At 46.6% G+C, this 18,091-nt stretch overlaps 1 protein-coding gene across 1 annotated transcript in view; it reads left to right on the forward strand.

Moving 5' to 3' along the window:
• Window positions 1–18,091, forward strand: part of blk (BLK proto-oncogene, Src family tyrosine kinase) — a 195,283-nt gene that overhangs the window by 143,682 nt on the left and 33,510 nt on the right. The window contains exon 9 of the mRNA XM_072499052.1: window positions 13,218–13,397. Within this exon, the coding sequence (XP_072355153.1) occupies window positions 13,218–13,397 (180 nt within the window). The remainder of the gene's footprint in view (window positions 1–13,217; window positions 13,398–18,091) is intronic.

An 18,091-nucleotide genomic window follows, 5' to 3' on the forward strand; every position in this document is an offset into this window, starting at 1 on the left:
GGCTCCATCCCTCCTCCCCCGGCGCACCCTCCAGGACCATCGGTCCTCCCCCTGCCCACGCCCGAGGATGAAGAGGATTTTGTCATGCTCCCGGAGTCACCGAGGACCAGACCAACACCGGAATCGCCACCACCAATGCGTCGCCCCCAACGCCACATCAAGGCCCCGGACCGGCTAAATCTATAATTGGTTCGGGACTATCAAACCACCTTGTACTGGACTTCAGAAAGAAATATTTTTTATTTGCTTCTGTATATTAAACTTCCTCTGTATATAGTTCTTCACCAGCCCCGCCGGACTCAATTTTAACAGGGGGTGAATGTGGTAATCACCACTGTTGTACATAATTGAAAATGTGTGGTAAGACCCTGTACTACAGGTACGGGGGTAGTCCCTGCCTGCTGGCTCCGCCCAGTAGGCGGAGTATAAATATGTGTGCTCCCTATACAGCAGCCATTTCACCAGCTGCTGTAGGAGGCCACACATAGAACATAGAACATAGAGCAATACAGCGCAGTACAGGCCCTTCGGCCCACGATGTTGCACCGAAACAAAAGCCATCTAACCTACACTATGCCATTATCATCCATATGTTTATCCAATAAACTTTTAAATGCCCTCAATGTTGGCGAGTTCACTACTGTAGCAGGTAGGGCATTCCACGGCCTCACTACTCTTTGCGTAAAGAACCTACCTCTGACCTCTGTCCTATATCTATTACCCCTCAGTTTAAAGCTATGTCCCCTCGTGCCAGCCATTTCCATCCGCGGGAGAAGGCTCTTACTGTCCACCCTATCCAACCCTCTGATCATTTTGTATGCCTCTATTAAGTCTCCTCTTAACCTTCTTCTCTCCAACGAAAACAACCTCAAGTCCATTAGCCTTTCCTCATAAGATTTTCCCTCCATACCAGGCAACATCCTGGTAAATCTCCTCTGCACCCGCTCCAAAGTCTCCACGTCCTTCCTATAATGCGGTGACCAGAACTGTATGCAATACTCCAAATGCGGCCGTACCAGAGTTCTGTACAGCTGCAACATGACCTCCTGACTCCGGAACTCAATCCCTCTACCAATAAAGGCCATCTTAGAGTAATAAAGCCTCAGTTGTATTCAACTCTCGTCTCTGTGCAATTGATCGTGCATCAGATCAAAGTGGTCTTTTCCAGACCTATACATTACTGCTTCTGTGTTGCATTGTTGGAAAGATGCAGAAGTCGCTGCCTCAATATACAGCTCCCACCTGTCTACTTTCTCGAACACATGAGATGGGAATGTCTCCAGCAATTCTTAACATATTCCTATCAAATTCTTATTGCTGACATTTTACAGGAGCAGGTATCCTATTTATTTTAAGTGGATTAAGGCCTCCAAAGAAATGGTGGAGAAGACATTTAATCAAAATGAGTTTGAATGATATGATCACTCACAGGAATTCCAACCTTACATAAATCTTGCAGAATATTACCTTCCACATGAAACCTGTTTTTTGAGTTCAAAACCAATTTAATTGATGCTGCAAATAATTTTCATTTGCATTTATAATATTATTTTGTAGAATTCAACAAAGTACTATATGCAGACCAGAATAATTTATTATTCCTTATGATAAAATAATTTATTTTCTTCATTGGCACATTTAAAAACCAAAGAGGAAATCCGCTTAAAACTAGGAAACAGCGATATACAAAACATTCTTCAATGATCGAAAACAGCAGTGGATTATTTAGCCTGATCAATCCTTACTTGTGCATTCTAAGTCAAGGTGCATCAGCCTCAAGTGTGATTTCGCAATGAGATATTGGGAAATAGAAAAGAAAGGACGAGGGGCAAAGAAAGAGTAGGGACTGACGACTAATATAAAAGAGAATCCAAAAGTCTCCTGCAAATAAATAGTAAAGAGCTCGTAAAATCAAGGCCTGGGAAGATTAGGGATCCATAGAGGAGTTCTTCTTATGGAGGCAGACAGCATGGCTGAGGTATTAAATGAGTACTTTGCATCTGTCTTTAACAAAGAATAAAATGCTGCCAAATTCCTAGCGAAGAAGAGGTAGCTGAGATTCTTGATGGTTAAAAGTTCGTAAAGAGAATGTGCTGGGAGGTCTGGCTTTAATATTATACTGGCCATAATCTCCCAATCCTCCTTAGATACAGTGGTGGTACCGGAAGACTGAAAATATTGCATTCTTGTTCAAAAAAGGGTGTCAGCATAAACCTAAAAAACTACAGGCCAGTCAGTTTGACAACAGTGACAGGAAAAGATTCTTAGAGATAGTCCATGGACTTATTAATGATGGACATCATGGTTTTGTGAAGGGGAGGTCGTGCCTCACTAATTTGATTGGGTTTTTCGAGGAAGTGACAAAGATGATAGATGAGGGAAAGTCAGTAGATGTTGTATACATGGACTTCAGTAAAGCCTTTGACAAGGTACCTCATGGTAGACTGGTGCAAAAGGTGAAGTCACATGGGATCAGAGGAGAGCTGGCAAGTTGGAAACAGAACTGGCTTGGGCACGAAAGACAGAGGGTAGCAGTAGAAGGGTGCTTTTCTGAATGGAAGGCTGTGACTAGTGGCGTTCCACAGGGATCAGTTCTGGGGCCTTTGTTGTACGTGGTGTATATAAATGATTTGGAAGAAAATGTAGTTGGTCTGATTAGTAAGTTGGCAGATGACACAAAATTGGTGGAGTTGCGGATAGTGAAGAGGATTGGCGGAAGATACAGCAGGATATAAACTGATTTGAGTCTTGGGTGGAGAAATAGATGGAGTTTAATCTGGACAAGTGTGAGGTAATACATTTTGGAAGGCCTGATGGATGTAGGAATTACACAATAAATTATAGAACACTTGCGAGTATTGACAGGCAGAGAGATCTGGACATGCATGTCCACCGATCACTGAAAGTGGCAACGCATGTGGATAAGGTGGTCAAGAAGGCATTCGGATGTGCAAGCTAGGTGGATTGAACACGCTAAATTGCCCCTTAATTGGAAAAAATGAATTGGGTACTCTAAATTTTTTCATAAAAATAAACTTAAAATTTTTTTTTTAAAGAAAAAAAGAAGGCATTCGGCATACTGAAGAGATAGATTAGGGGCTCATTTAGCACAGTGGGCTAAACAGCTGGCTTGTAATACAGAACAAGGCAGCAGCGTAGGTTCAATTCCCGTACCGGCCTTCCCGAAAAGGTGCCGGAATGTGGCAACTAGGGGCTTTTCACAGTAACTTTATTGAAGCCTACTTGTGACAATAAGCGATTATTATAAAAATTTCTATATTCAGCCCAGTTCTTATATTATCTGTCTGACATCTGTGTGTTTCTACTTCATCTTATTTTCTATCACTTTCATCACCCAGTGAGCTCTGTATTTGGTTGACCGAACTTTCCTTGTGGCTATGTACCTTACCTGTACGCAAACCATCTCTGCTTTAAAGGTTCCAGTTAACCAGGTCCAGATTGGTTCTCATCCCACTGATATTGGCATTCCTACAAATAAAGATGGGGTTTTCAGTGTCCACCCCTCTCCCCATCAATGGGTTCAGCCGGTCCCACAGAAAGGCAATGAACTTTTGGCTGGACCGCCACATCCCCTGCAATGGGTTCCACCCACAACAGGCCTGGAAAACCTTGGCCAAAGTTACTTTTACTCTGGATTGCTCTGTCCTTTTCCATAGCTAATCTAAATCTTATTATGTAATGATCACTGTTCCCTAAATGTTCCCCAATTGACACTTGATTTACTTAATACTCCTCATTGTCCAGAAGCACACCCAGCAATATCTCATTCCTCAGTGGCTGGAAACATACTGATCAAGAAATACCTCCTTAACACATTTCCGAAACTCCTCCCTATCTCTACCCTTTACACTATTATTTTCCCTGTCTTTGTTAGAATAGAAGTCCCCAATTATTACTATGCTATAATTTTTTCACCTCTGAATTTTCCCTGCAAATCTGCTTCCTATTATCCTTCTCACTAGTTGGTGGCCTATGAAACACAGCAAGTAGTGTGATGGTTTCTCAATTGTTTCTCCGTTATGGCAGCTGCTCAAAATAACCCATCATTGAAATTCCCAACTGTAGCAGCAGCAGTGAACCTGAGTCCACAGAAGATCTAAATGAATTTGATAGTCTCATTAAGAGACCATTATGACAGGCAGTGCTTGAAATGGAAATGCTAGATTGATGTGCATGTGGGTAAGGGTGGATACATGTATGTCATGCTTTTACAACACCTCAGACCGCATGATGCATTTCAGGTGTAATTGCTTCTGGTTTTCTGATTGATTACTGTAACTTTGGCAGTAACCATGGAAAAACACTGTAAATGTTAAATAAAAAAACAAAAGGAGCAAGAGCTGTGATCAGTCACTACGTGGTAGTTTACTTGACCATTTAAAAAAAATATTGTTTGTCTCTTATTGATTTTATTTCCTGTGTATAACAGTACGGTAGGGTTTCTTAAGCATATACCTAGAAATAGAAGAATGCAAAAGCCACAAGCTCTGCTTATAAATCATGATATTCAGCTTATATGGTTAGTGGTTGATTCACATATTTCCATGATACAAACAAAGTGGCACTACCACTTGAAGGGTGAAGGGAATCCACAATTCTTATCAACAGTAATTGCACAAGGAATGAAATATTTAACAGTGAATAATTGCTTATATTTATAGTTCAGTGCAAGATTTTAAATGATGCCGTAAGGTATGTGAGTCTGGAGTTTAAAATCCTGCTGCAGGATTCTCCGTCGGTGGGATCATCCGTTTCGCCGGTAGTGCACCCAAGCCCGCGGTTTTCCCGACGGCGTGGGATGGCCACAATGGCAAACCGCATTGGCCGGCTGCGGGAATGGAGAATCCCGCTGCCGGCGGGGGCGCGCCGTGCTGCAAAACGGGACTGGCGGGATGGAAATTATGCCCCTCATCTCATTTATTCTCCTATTGTGATTTTTTAATGTAAATATTTTCAAAAAATGTTTGGACTTTATGTTTATAACGATGATCTAACTATCTTTAGCCTTTGACAAAAATCTAAATCAAGAAAAGCTTAAAATAAACATGTTTGTCACCTCTGTTAAAATAGTGGGATTATCACCCAAACACATTTGAACACTAATATCAGACATGCTTTTGTACACTAATCAGTCCTTTGCAGGTATTGGGACATTTTCTGGTCAGATGTGATATAGAGAGCTTATTTCCTTCATTGTGAAATAGTGACAGAAAAGTCATGTTTATTGATATTGCCTCAAAGGGAATTGTTACAATCAAATGAGAAGGAGTCATAGGATTCCTTCCTTATTCCTCTTCGCTTGTGACTGTAACAGGGTGTTTTTTAAGTAAAGGATATCTTTGACAATTTAGCGTGGATTTATCGTTTACATACTGTGATCAGAAAACTAGTCTGACAGATTTTCTTGAGTTTAGCAAAGAAGGAAATTAGTTTTATTACGCTAAAATTGACCGGGGTAAAAAATATATAAATAATCTCCAACTTCCCACACACATTGGAAGTTCATACATAAAAATACAGGTTACAGGGTAAGGGATGATTGATTTAGCCAAATCATACTTCGTAAGAAATAAAATAATTTCACGGTTCGTAGTTTGGATTATCTGTGAGCTGCAGGCGATATCTGGTTGTCTTGTTTTCAGTGCTGAGGAGATTTAAAGCGGCAGCTGTTTTTTACTGTTCTCTGGGAGTTGCTGCTGTGAAGTTGAGTCCACTGCAGAATGGAGACGTGGACAGAGTCCAAGCTTGTTAGAGATAGAGAGGCAGGAACTCCACTTAGCCCAACTGCTAATTTTGTTCTACTGAGAAACCCAAGTGCTTAAAACCACACAAAAGATTTTGTCTGGTCATGTGATCTCTCTCCAACTGCCAATAATGCAATCATAATTTTATATTCTAACTATAACTCAATTATAAGTTCATAAGATATAGGAGCAGGATTAGGCCACTTCGCCCATCAAGTCTCTTCCACCATCTGATGATGGCTGGCCTTAACTCCACCATCCTGCCAATTCTCCATAACTCTTCAACCCATTACCAATTAAAAAGCTGTTAGCTCCTCTTTAAATTTAATCATTATCCCAGCATCCACCGCATTGGGGGTAGCGAATTCCACAGATTTACAACCCTTTGGAAGAAGTTGTTTCTCCTCAACTCTGTTTTAAATTTGCTACCCCATATCCTAATACTATGACCTCTCGTTCTAGAATGCCCCACAAGAGGAAGCAAGCACTCCATGTCTACGTGTCCATACCTTTTATCATCTTGTGTACCTCAATTTAAACTTCCCTCATCCTTCTAAACTCGAGAGCATATTGGCCTAAACTGTTCAATCTCTCCTCATATGACAAACCCCTCATCTCTCGAATCAACCTAATGAGCCTCCTCTGAACTACCTTCAATGCCACCACATCTTTCCTCAAATAAGCGGACCGAAAACTGCACAGTATTCCAGGTGCGGTCTCACCAATGCCTTGTATGGTTCAAACACTTCCTTACTTTCATACTCAATTCCTTTAGCTTCGATGCCAACATTCCTTTCGCTTTCCTTCTTACCTGCTGCAGTTGCATGCCAGTTTTCTGTGACTCGTGTACGAGGACACCCAGATCCCTCTGCAACAGAGCACCCCGAAGTCTCTCCTCATTTAGATAATAAGTTGCTGTCCCATTTTTCTGACCAAAATGCATGACCTCACACTTACCCACGTTAAACTCCATCTGCCAAGGGGGAAATGTTTAGATACATGCAGGTTCGAGATTTTTCCAGAAAGGAGATACAGGACTTCCCGGAGGAGCCGGCCTCCACATTGCTGGAGGAGGTGCTGACGACAGTGGGAACTGGAGAAGGGGGTAGTGTCAGCGGTTTGCGGAGCTATTTTGGAAGAGGAGAAGGCACCACTGGAAGGGATCAAAGCAAAGTGGGAGGAAGAGTTGGGAGAGGATATGGAGGAGGAGTTCTGGTGTGAGGTGCTCCGGAGAGTGAGTGCCTCCACCTCATGCATGAGGTTGGGGCTCATACAGCTCAAGGTGGTATACAGAGCACACCTCACGAGGGCGAGGATGAGCTGATTCTTTGAAGGAGTAGAAGATGTTTGTGAACGTTGCGGGGGGGGGGGGGGGGGGGGGGGGGGGGCGCTAATCATGTTCATATGTTTTGGTCCTGTCCAAAGCTAGAGGTTTACTGGACGGAGGTTTTTAGGGTAATTTCTAAAGTGGTGCACGTGAAACTGGACCCAGGCCCCCGGGAGGCCATATTCGGGGTGTCGGACAAACTAGGGTTAGAAACGGGCGCGGAGGCAGATGTTGTAGCCTTCTTCTCGTTGATCGCCCGAAGGCGGATCCTGATAGGTTGGAGAGCAACCTCTCCACCCTGTGCCCTGGTGTGGCAGGGGGACCTGTTGGAATTCTTGACTCTTGAGAAGGTTACGTTTGAACTGAGGGGAAGGATGGAGGGGTTCTACAATTCATGGGCATTATTCATTATGCACTTTCAAGAACCGGATAACATCGAACATTAGTTGGGGGGGTGGGTGGGAGGGTTGGGGGGAGGGGGGGCGGTGTGTGTTGATGGTGACTGTGGGTGATTCCTGACTCCTTTTCGTTATTTGTTTATGTGAACATGCGGATTACTGTTTGGGGTTTGGTGGAAGGATGGGATCGTTGTTATTGACATGTGGATTGACATATTTGTTACGGATTATTGTTTATTGTTGGTGGGTGTAAATTTGGGAGAAAATGTGAAAAAGGAGGAGAATAAAGAAATATTTAAACTCCACCTGCCACATTTTGGCCCACACGCCTAACCTATCTATGACCAATTGTTAGATTCTTGTTTCCTCATTGCAACTTACTGTCCCACCTATATTTGTGTTGTCTGCAAATTTGGATATAGAATCTTCTATCCCTGTATCCAAGTCGTTGATATAGATTGTAACTAGCTGGGGCCCCAAGGACTGAACCCTGTGTCACTTCACCAGTTACATCTTGCCGTCCAGAAAAGACCCATTTATCCCAATTCTCTGTCTCCTGTCCATCGGCCAGGATTGGCTCACCTGGAGAGCTATCTTTAAAATCAAGGACTTTTGTCCAAACGATTATCATTTGAATGGTTCATTTTGAGCTGTTGAATACTGCAGGTCATTTCCATAAATATCTTGTCAATTGGGGCAAGAAGGAAGATCTTTCACATCCCCCTGTGGGGCTGGGGGTTCGTCATTGCTTTTGGTGAATTTTGCAGATTTGCTGTCTCCTCTCCATAGGGCTGAAATGTGGAATATATATATAGTAATGTAAATTATTGTCCAGAAGGTGTAAATGTATGTAATTCTGTTGAGTTTCCAAAGCTATTATGGCATAATAATGATATATTTGTTACATTTAATTCCAATGCCTTAGTCACACTACAATCATTTTCATGGCACAAAGGTAAGGTAAAATTCTTGGAGAGAATTGCCACTGCCAAGACATTCCTGTTTTGATTCTTCATCTAGCCTGCAGTATAACTCACAAGAGCATTAGCAGCTCTGTTGTTTTTAAGGAAATAATTCCGTCCAACTTTCCTACCCGTTCTGCGAACATATCTCTCACTAGGATTTGGTTCCATAGGCAATATATTTTGCCTGATTGGTCAGTGTTACACCAGAGTTCTGACAGTCATTGCCTGTTTGGTTCCCTGACACTTGAAGCAGACTCTGCTTTCACACAGTATCCATCCATGTACTTTCCCAGTGGGGAGTCACCACATAGCGATGAGAAGCAGGAACCATGCTGATTTCCCACTGTCCAATTCAGGAATGCTGCACCATTTGTCATATCCCTCCTGCTTTTCCAATTGAGTTTGGCTTTGGCAGGACAGGCCAGGAATATCTTCGGGGCTGCTCCCACTTCATCAGCAATACCATGATCTCAACCTTGAGCCAGTTTCAACAAGGGGCAATTGGTAAGCAGTCAATCCAAGACAATTTTGACAATTAAAGGGATGTGGACTTCGCTGGCTTCGCTGGACATTTATTGCCCATCCCCAGTTGTCCTTAAGAAGGTGGTGGTGAGTTGCCTTCCTGAAACACTGCAACCCCTGAGGGAGAGGTACACCCTCACTGCTATTAGGGAGGGAGTTCCTGGATTTTGACCAAGCGACAGTGAAGGAACGGCGATATATTTCCAAGTCAGGATGGTGAGTAACTTGGAGGGGACCTTCTTGGTGTTGTGGTTCCCAGGTATCTGCTGCTCTTGTCCTTCTAGATGGTAGTGGCCGTGGATTTGGAAGGTGCTCTCTATGAAACCTTGGTGAGTTCCTGCAGTTCATCTTGTAGATGGCACACACGGCTGCCACTATTCATCGATAATGGAGGGGTTGAATGTTTGTGGAAGGGTAGTAATCAAGTGGCTGCTTTCTCCTGGATAATGTCGAGCTTCTTGAGTGTTGTTGGCGCTGCTCTCATCCAGCCAAGTGGAGAATATTCCATGTGACTCCTGACTTGTGCCTTGTTGAGAGTGGACAGGCTTTGGGGGGGTCAGGAGGTGAGTTACTCACCGCAGGGTTCCTCGCCTTTAACCTGCTCTGGTAGCCACAGTATTCATCTGGCTAGTCCAGTTCAGTTTCTGATCAATGTAAACCCAGGATGTTGATCGTGGGGGATTCAGCGATGGTGATACCATTGAATGTCAAGGGTGGTTAGATCTCCTCTTGTTGGAGATGCTTATTGCCTGGCACTTGTGTGGCATGAATGTAACCTGCCACTTGTCAGCCCAAGCCTGGATATTGTCCAGCTCTTGCTGCATTTGCACATGGACTGCTTCATTATCTGATGAGTCGCAAATGGTGCTGAACATTGTGCAGTCAGCTGCAAACATCCCTACTTCTGACCTTTTGGTGGAAGGGAGGTAATTGATGAAGCAGCTAAAGATGGTTGGGCCTAGGAAAGTGTCCTGAGGAACTCCTGCGGTCATGTCCTGGAGCTGAGATTATTGATCTCCAACCACCACAACAAACTTCCTTTGTGCCAGATATGACTCCAACTTGGGGAGGGTTCCTGCCAATTACCATTGACCCCAATTTTGCCATGGCCCCTTGATGCCACACTTGGTCAAATACTGCCTTTATGCCAAGGATTGTCACACTCAACTCACCTCTGGCACTCTGCTCTTTTGTCCATGTTTGAATGAGTGTAGAGTAGACTGACGGGGTGGTATTTGGCTCATGGGGCTCATAGTAAGACCCCCGTCTCTGTGCTGATTGAAATTTTCCCTCTGGACCACATTCAGGCCAATGTGGTGGGCTTGGCACGGGAATTCTGAAAGTGAAGTGGGTCGTGGAAGGTTTCCCCTAACCCACAATGACAGCCAGGCAGCTGCATTCCTTAGCCATCCCATGATCATAGTCAGACAGACCATTTGAAGTTTGAAAAAAACTGAACTCTTTCTGCGCTATCAATCCGCAGCTCCCCCTTGCTTGTGGCGTTGTCTATGTGTCAGTGATGAAGGGCCATCCATTGACCTTCCTCCCAACCATCCCCCGCAGCATCCGGAGCTGGCCCACTTTCTCCCATTAATTAGCCTGGCTCTTTAAAACTCAGGATGGCCTGAATGTACTTTGCAGTCGTGGATTCAAAACTAAACCAGCAGCTGGTTTCCCAAGCCAGAACTGAATGTTCCGGCCTATAATCCTGCAGTCCCAGATCTCTTTACTTGCCTTTCCCAGAGGGAATAACTTCATACTTTGTGATATTGAACCCCATTCTCATGGTAGGTTCATTCGAAACGTTAAGGCATACAGAGGCAAGGGACAAATACTTGAATAGATAACTAGTTGATTTTAAAATGTACAATGGAGAGTGTTGGCAAAGGGTAGTTATTCAGTAAGGTAGAAACCAATGTTTCACAAAGATCAGCGCTGGGACCACTTATTCATCAATTACATTAAATATTTGGGCTTTGGAATAAGTAACTCAAAATAAAAATTTACAGATGACACAAAACTAGGGGGTGGAGCGTGTTGGCATAGCTAACACAGGGAATAAATAAAGTGTAATAGAGTTAAAAAACTTGCAAAGTAAGCAGTTAAGTATTTGAAATGAATTTTCACATAAACTTTTTAAAAATAAATTTAGAGTACCCAATTATTTATTTTTTCCAATGAAGGGCCAATTTAGCGTGGCCAATCCACCTAACCTGCGCATCTTTGGTTGTGGGGGTGAAACCCACGCAGTCATGGGGAGAATATATAAACTCCACTCGGACAGTGACTCAGAGCCGGGACTCGAACCCGGGTCCTCAGTGCCGCAGTCCCAGTGCTAACCACTGCGCCGCATTTCGCCCCAATTTTAACATAAACAGACACAAAGTGGTTCACTTTGGTAGTAAAAACAGAAAAATCACCAAATCTTAGAAAATAAGAAACTGAAAGGGGTAAAGGAGCAAAGCGATCTCGGGATACAGTTGAACAAATCATTAAAAGCGACATTGCAAGTCAGCAAAGCATCTCGAGTTGCACACTGGCCAGGCTACGCTTTGAATACTGTGTACAGTTCCGTTCTCTAGTTAAAAAGGACATTGAAGCACAGGGAGGTCTCAAAAAGATACTGGGTGCGTTTTAACAAAAAAAAGAGTTCAGTTTCAAGTGCGTTTAGAGGGGTATTTCTCAGCACTAACGACCCGGACTCTGTTTCTTTTTAGGACCTCAGAACTCTGTCCCCACCGGGGCTGTACTTAGCTTAGTTTCTTGCAGGAAGAGGTACTCCAGCACAGACATATTCAAGTGATCCTAACTGCTCAGTGAATGTGCAAATCAGGATCCCAGTGAGGTTGCAGTCCAGATCGCGACGTCTTGCGAGATTTCATTAGATCTTGCGAGGCGTCCCGAGCATTGTAAATCTCACAAGACGCCTCTTGCGGGATTTACCGACCTCATTGCGTCGCCGAGTCAGGTGTGAAGAGTCCGTATTATCGTGCCCACTAATAAATCCAAGAAGAAAACTCGGTTAAATTTCCTTAATCGCCACTGGTTAGTGTGTGGAACTCACGACCACAGGATGTGGGTGCGGCAGATAGCTAAGAAGCTTTCAGAAAGAAACTAGATGAATGATTGAGAGAAAATGGAATAGAAAGATATGGTGAAATGCTGAGATGTGGTAAATGGAATAGGAGATTTGTGTTGTGTATGAACGTTAGCACAGACCAATTGGGTTGAATGTCTTGTTCTCTGCTGCCTATTTTGTGTAATTCTATTTATTTTATTTATTATTTATTTACCCACTCTGCAAGCCAGTTTATGTCTTCCTGGAATTAGTGGCGTCCTCTATATTTTAGTTATACCCCTCAATTTAATTGCCCCTTTGTGTCAGTATTATGCAGTTCTGGGTCACATTTATTATAGATCTGTTGAAGTACTCTGTCCAAACTTCTGCTTACAGAGGTCTGACAATGCCCTACCCCATCTATGACCACCCTGACTGAAGTTCTCATTTTGAGCTTAATTACTCTGTATGGATAATTTAATATTCTGGACCAGCTACCAATTGGAGCTGGATTGACTACCACACAATTTGGTTAGGACCCTCGTGGCAACAGAGAATACAAACATCCATCTAGTTTGGTCTGGTTTCAAACCCTGGATGCAGAGGTGAATGGGTATTGCTCTAGCACAGTCACAAATTTAGACTTTCTGATTACACTTTTGACAAGGTCTTTGTTTGGTTACGTTGATGAAACAGAATGGCTGTTGTGTTAATGAGATATGCCTGTTCGAAAGTCTGGATTTAGTGCTGCACTGAGGTGTTCCAGTGAGCAGAGCTCCTCAGTGCAGAAAACGGGGCAAAATGCAGCCTCATCGGGGAGTTCCCCGCTGAGACCCCTGATCTACCCAGATGGGTGTTAGATAGCGGGGTGTTTCTCGGTGCTCCGAGCGCTGGGAAACATCTGGTTAATCTCATGCACTATGGGACTCTGTCCCCATTCTTGTACATTGCACCCGATGTCTCGTGCTAAACAAGGGCCAAACCAGTGTTTTAGATTAAGACCTCATTGCTGCATCACTTACTGCCTAATGTATTAAATCAAACTTTTCCCATGATGTTTAAGGGCCCTGATCTTAAAACCTTTTGAAAAGTGTGTAACTCCCTTAGTCTGGGAAAAAGTAGCCATACAAGAAATAATTAAATTGTGACCTTTAGGACTATTTATTTTTGTTATAATCACAGGTTACTACAAGGACAATGTGAAGGTTGCTGTTAAAATGCTGAAGGAGGGTAGCATGTCTCCTGAAGCATTCCTGGCAGAAGCCAACCTAATGAAAGAACTTCGACATGGCAAGTTGGTCGAGCTGTACGCCGTTGTGACAAAAGAACCCATATACATAGTAACAGAATATATGGCAAAAGGTACAGTAATGACACTGCTTTCTAATATCTATCCAGTGCAAATACACTTGTGTGATTATGTGTACATTGGTACAGAATTTTGGAGTAAACTGTTTTGTTTTGACAGTGTAATATTTGTAACTGGAAAGTGAAAGCTTGGTTTTTGATTCTTGTTTTTTTTAAAAGCGGCTGTTGCTCACATGTACAATTGCGTTCATCCATGCATCCACACATGTGCCAACATGTCTGCCAGGCCTGCTTGTCCCATGCTTCACTGTACTTTTTACTGACCAAACAAATGTTTCAGCCTTACATGGGTGTGTGTCTTCCTTCCCCCCCCTGCATGGGGATGTCTAAAATTAGGATCAACTGGATGTAATATTTATCCAAAGGGCAGATCCAATTAATTACAATCAGAAAATCCTGGAAAAACTCAGTAGCTCGGAGCATCTGTGGAGAGAGAAACAGAGTTAACCGTTTCAAACCTGTATGACCACTTCAGAGCTAAAGAGAGACAAAAATGTAATGGCTTTAATACTGTCGACCAATATTTATCACAAGCCCACCTACTCCCACAACTACACCTCTTCACATCCTGCTTCCTGTAAGTGCTCCATTCCATTCTCCCAACATCTCTCCCTTCGTCGCATCTATTCTGATGATGCTACCTTCCAAAACAGCATTTCTGACATGTCTTCTTTGTTCTGAGCAATGGTCCCCACACTGTAGTTGCTCGGGCCCTCAAGCTTGTCCAACCCACTTCCCACAGCTCTGCCCTCAGCCCTTTCCCTCACTCCAAGAACAATGGTAGAATCCCCCTTGTCCTCACTTTTCACCCCACCAGCCTCCGCATTCAAAGAATAAATCTTCAATATTTCTGCCAACTCCAGCATGATGCCATCACCAATCACATGTAAAATCTTCTACACTTCCAGGGCCCGTATCCCTCTAGGATGGGAATAGAGGGATACGGACCCCGGAAGTATAGAAGATTTTAGTTTAGACGGGCAGCATGGTTGGCACAGGCTTGGAGGGCCGAAGGGTCTGTTCCTGTGCTGTACTTTTCTTTGTTCTTTGTTCTTTATGTTCCCCTCACCTCCAAGTTAATATTCCAGCGGAGCTGTTCCCTCCTTGACACCCTGGTCTGCTCCTCTATCACTCGCAACACCTCACCCCTTCCCATGGCACTATCCCACACAATCACAGAAAGTGCAACATCTGCCTCTTTAACTCCTCCCTCCTCACCGTCCAAGGCTCCAAACACTCCTTTCAGGTGAAGCAGCGATTCAGTTGCACTTCCTTAGTCTGCTGTATTTGCTGCTCACACTGCAGTCTCCTCTTCATTGGGGAAACTAAGTGCAGCCTGGGTGACCGTTTTGCGGAACACCTTTGCTCAGTCCACAAATGTGATCCCGACCTTCCTGTCGCTTGACATTTCAATTCACCATCTTGCTCCCATGTCCACATTTTGTCCCCCAGCCTGTGACAGTGTTCCAGTGGAGCCCAACGCAAACTGGAGGAACAGCACCTCATCTTCTGATTAGGGACTTTACAACCTTTTGGACCTAACATTGTGTTCAACACCTTCAGGCCATGAACTCTGTCCTCCATTTTGGTATTAACTTTTCCCAACCCACTCCCCCCCCCACAGGGCAAGTCTGTAACGTGTTCTTATGTTTTGCTTTCAGAGAACGACAACCCTTATTCTGCAACCAACACATTCTGCTGTCAGACCCTTTGGTCACTATTAGATCCAGCTTTAATCTTTAACACTGTTATTAACACTCACTTTGTCTTGTGTCCACGACATCTTTGTCAAATCTCTCTTGAGCGCCCACCTATCCTTGACCTATTTTTCTCACCTACTCCACCCCCTGTCTTCACAGATGTACTGAGTTTTTCCAGCATTTTCTATTTTTATTTCAGATTTCCAGCATTTGCAGTATTTTACTTTTTTTTAGTGCTTCCAATTAAGATGGGTTGGATTCCCGATCCCATCCATGGCGGGACCCGTTGTGAGTGAGAACGGAAAATTTGTCGTTTCAGGCAAATCTCCACTCACTTCCAGCGGCGCCTGGAAATCCCAGCCACAAACGAGGACGGAGAATTTTGGCCATAATTTTTGGAAATTAACTTCTCAGCACGTTTTAATGACATCGGGCCTCAAATAAAAACAAAACTGCTGGAAATATTCAGCCGGTTAGGCACAACCTATGGTAAGAGAAACAGAATTAATGCTTCAGATCAATGACCTTTTGTCAGAGCTGGAAAGTGTTAGAGCTGTCACAGGTTTTAAGCAGGGAGAGGAGAGGAAAGAATAACAGGGACGATCAATGGGATGGAACGTAGAACCGATTAAGAAACAGAAGGGATGATGGTGTTGCAAGGGAAAAGGAGGGGAAAGTGGGACAAGTGAAGAAATTAAAGACCAGTTTAGAGGAAGTGCAAATGACTACATCAGAATCATTACCAATGTTTAATGTCTGAAGAAGTGGGAGCAATGACCATGGTCTGAAATTTTTGAACTTGATGTTGAACCCAGAAGGCCGTAACATCCCCAATAAAAGGATGAGTTGCTGTTCCTTGAGCTTCATTAAACTTAATTGAAACAGCGTAGGAGGACAAGTGCACAGTGATCAGGGGCGTCATTCTCCGACCCCCCGCCGGGTCGGAGAATGGCCGTTGGCCGCCGTGAATCCCGCCCCCGCCCCCGCCGAAGTCTCCGAAGGGAGAAAAGTCGGCGGGGCGTTAATGGCGCCGCTGCCGCGGAGAATGTCACGGGTCTGCGCAAGGCAGCCGATTTTCGGCCTGCTGATATTCTCCCTTCCGGATGGGCCGAAGTCCCGTCGACGTGATGACCGTTTACGTCGACGTGAATCAAACCTCCTTTTCATCGGCGTGACCCGGTGCTCCAAGCTCACGCCGACCAGCGAGGAGGTGAGTGACGGCCTGGGGGGTTGGCTCTGGGCAGGAAATGGCGTGGCCGCAGACTGATTGCGTGAGGAGAGGTGTGTCTCGGCTTGTGTGTGTGTGCGGCGGGGGGGGGGGGGGGGCGGTGGTTAGAGTAGGCTGGGCTCCGGGGGAGTGCCGGGAGGGGGTCCGTGCCGGGGTGGAGGTTGGGGGTTGGGGTCCGTGCCGGGGTGGGTGATGGGGGGGGGGGTCCGTGCCGGGGTGGAGGTTGGGGGGGGGGGTCCGTGCCGGGGTGGAGGTTGGGGGTTGGGGGGGGGTCCGTGCCGGGGTGGAGGTTGGGGGGGGGGTCCGTGCCGGGGTGGAGGTTGGGGGGGGGGGGTTCCGTGCCGGGGTGGAGGTTGGGGAGGGGGTCCGTGCCGGGGTGGGTGATGGGGGGTGGGGGTCCGTGCCGGGGTGGAGGTTGGGGGGGGGGTCCGTGCCGGGGTGGAGGTTGGGGGGGGGTCCGTGCCGGGGTGGAGGTTGGGGAGGGGGGTCCGTGCCGGGGTGGAGGTTGGGGGTTGGGGGGGGGTCCGTGCCGGGGTGGAGGTTGGGGGGGGGGGTTCCGTGCCGGGGTGGAGGTTGGGGAGGGGGTCCGTGCCGGGGTGGAGGTTGGGGGGGGGGGTCCGTGCCGGGGTGGAGGTTGGGGGAGGGGGTCCGTGCCGGGGTGGAGGTTGGGGAGGGGGTCCGTGCCGGGGTGGAGGTTGGGGGGGGGGGTCCGTGCCGTGGTGGAGGTTGGGGAGGGGGTCCGTGCCGGGGTGGAGGTTGGGGGGGGGTCCGTGCCGGGGTGGAGGTTGGGGGGGGGGTCCGTGCCGGGGTGGAGGTTGGGGGGGGGTCCGTGCCGGGGTGCAGGTTGGGGTTGGGGGGGGTCCGTGCCGGGGTGGAGGTTGGGGGGGGGGGTCCGTGCCGGGGTGGAGGTTGTCCATTATCGGCGGAAAGTCCGCCGATGTCTATGTTGCCCTGGATGAGGAGGAGGAGGAGGAGGAGCGTGCCAGAGAGGCGGCGCATGCTGCCGCAGAGGGGCAGGCGGCAGCCGCCCAGGCTGGAGGGACACCTGACCGACAGGACGAGGAGGGGGAGGAGGACGTCGCGGCCCCACGGCAACGGAGGCACCCGAGGGCGCCTCGTGTGTACCGGCCCCGGCAGTCATACCAGGACCTCACGGACCGGGAATGCAGGAGGAGACTCCGGATGAGCCGGGAAACCGTGGCACACATCTGCCACCTGCTGGCACACCTGTCACCGCGTGGCACTGGCGGGGGACACCCTCTCCCCGTGTCCGTCAAGGTTACGGTGGCCCTGAACTTTTATGCAACGGGGTCATTCCAGGCACCGAGTGGGGACCTGTCCGGCATATCGCAGACATCGGTGCATCGGTGCATCCGGGCAGTGACAGATGCCCTTTATGCCATGGCGCACCGCTACATCCGCTTCCCCGTGGACCGGGCCAGCCATGATGCCCGGGCCGTGGGCTTCTCTGCCGTTGCCGGGTTCCCCATGGTCCAGGGCGCGATCGATGGGATGCACGTCGCCGTGCGGCCACCTGCAGAGAACAGGGCCGTGTTCACTAATAGGAAGGGGACCTATTCAATGAACGTACAGGTGGTCTGCGACCACCGCATGATGATCCTGCACGTCTGCGCCCGTCACCCAGGCAGTGTACACGACTCATTCGTGTTGTCGCGGTCATCCATCCCCGGCATGTACGAGGGACGCCATCCCCGGCTGAGGGGCTGGTTGCTGGGCGACAGGGGCTACCCATTGCGATC

This window comes from Scyliorhinus torazame, chromosome 4 (genome assembly GCF_047496885.1).
Source record: "Scyliorhinus torazame isolate Kashiwa2021f chromosome 4, sScyTor2.1, whole genome shotgun sequence".
NCBI classification, from domain to species: domain Eukaryota; kingdom Metazoa; phylum Chordata; class Chondrichthyes; order Carcharhiniformes; family Scyliorhinidae; genus Scyliorhinus; species Scyliorhinus torazame.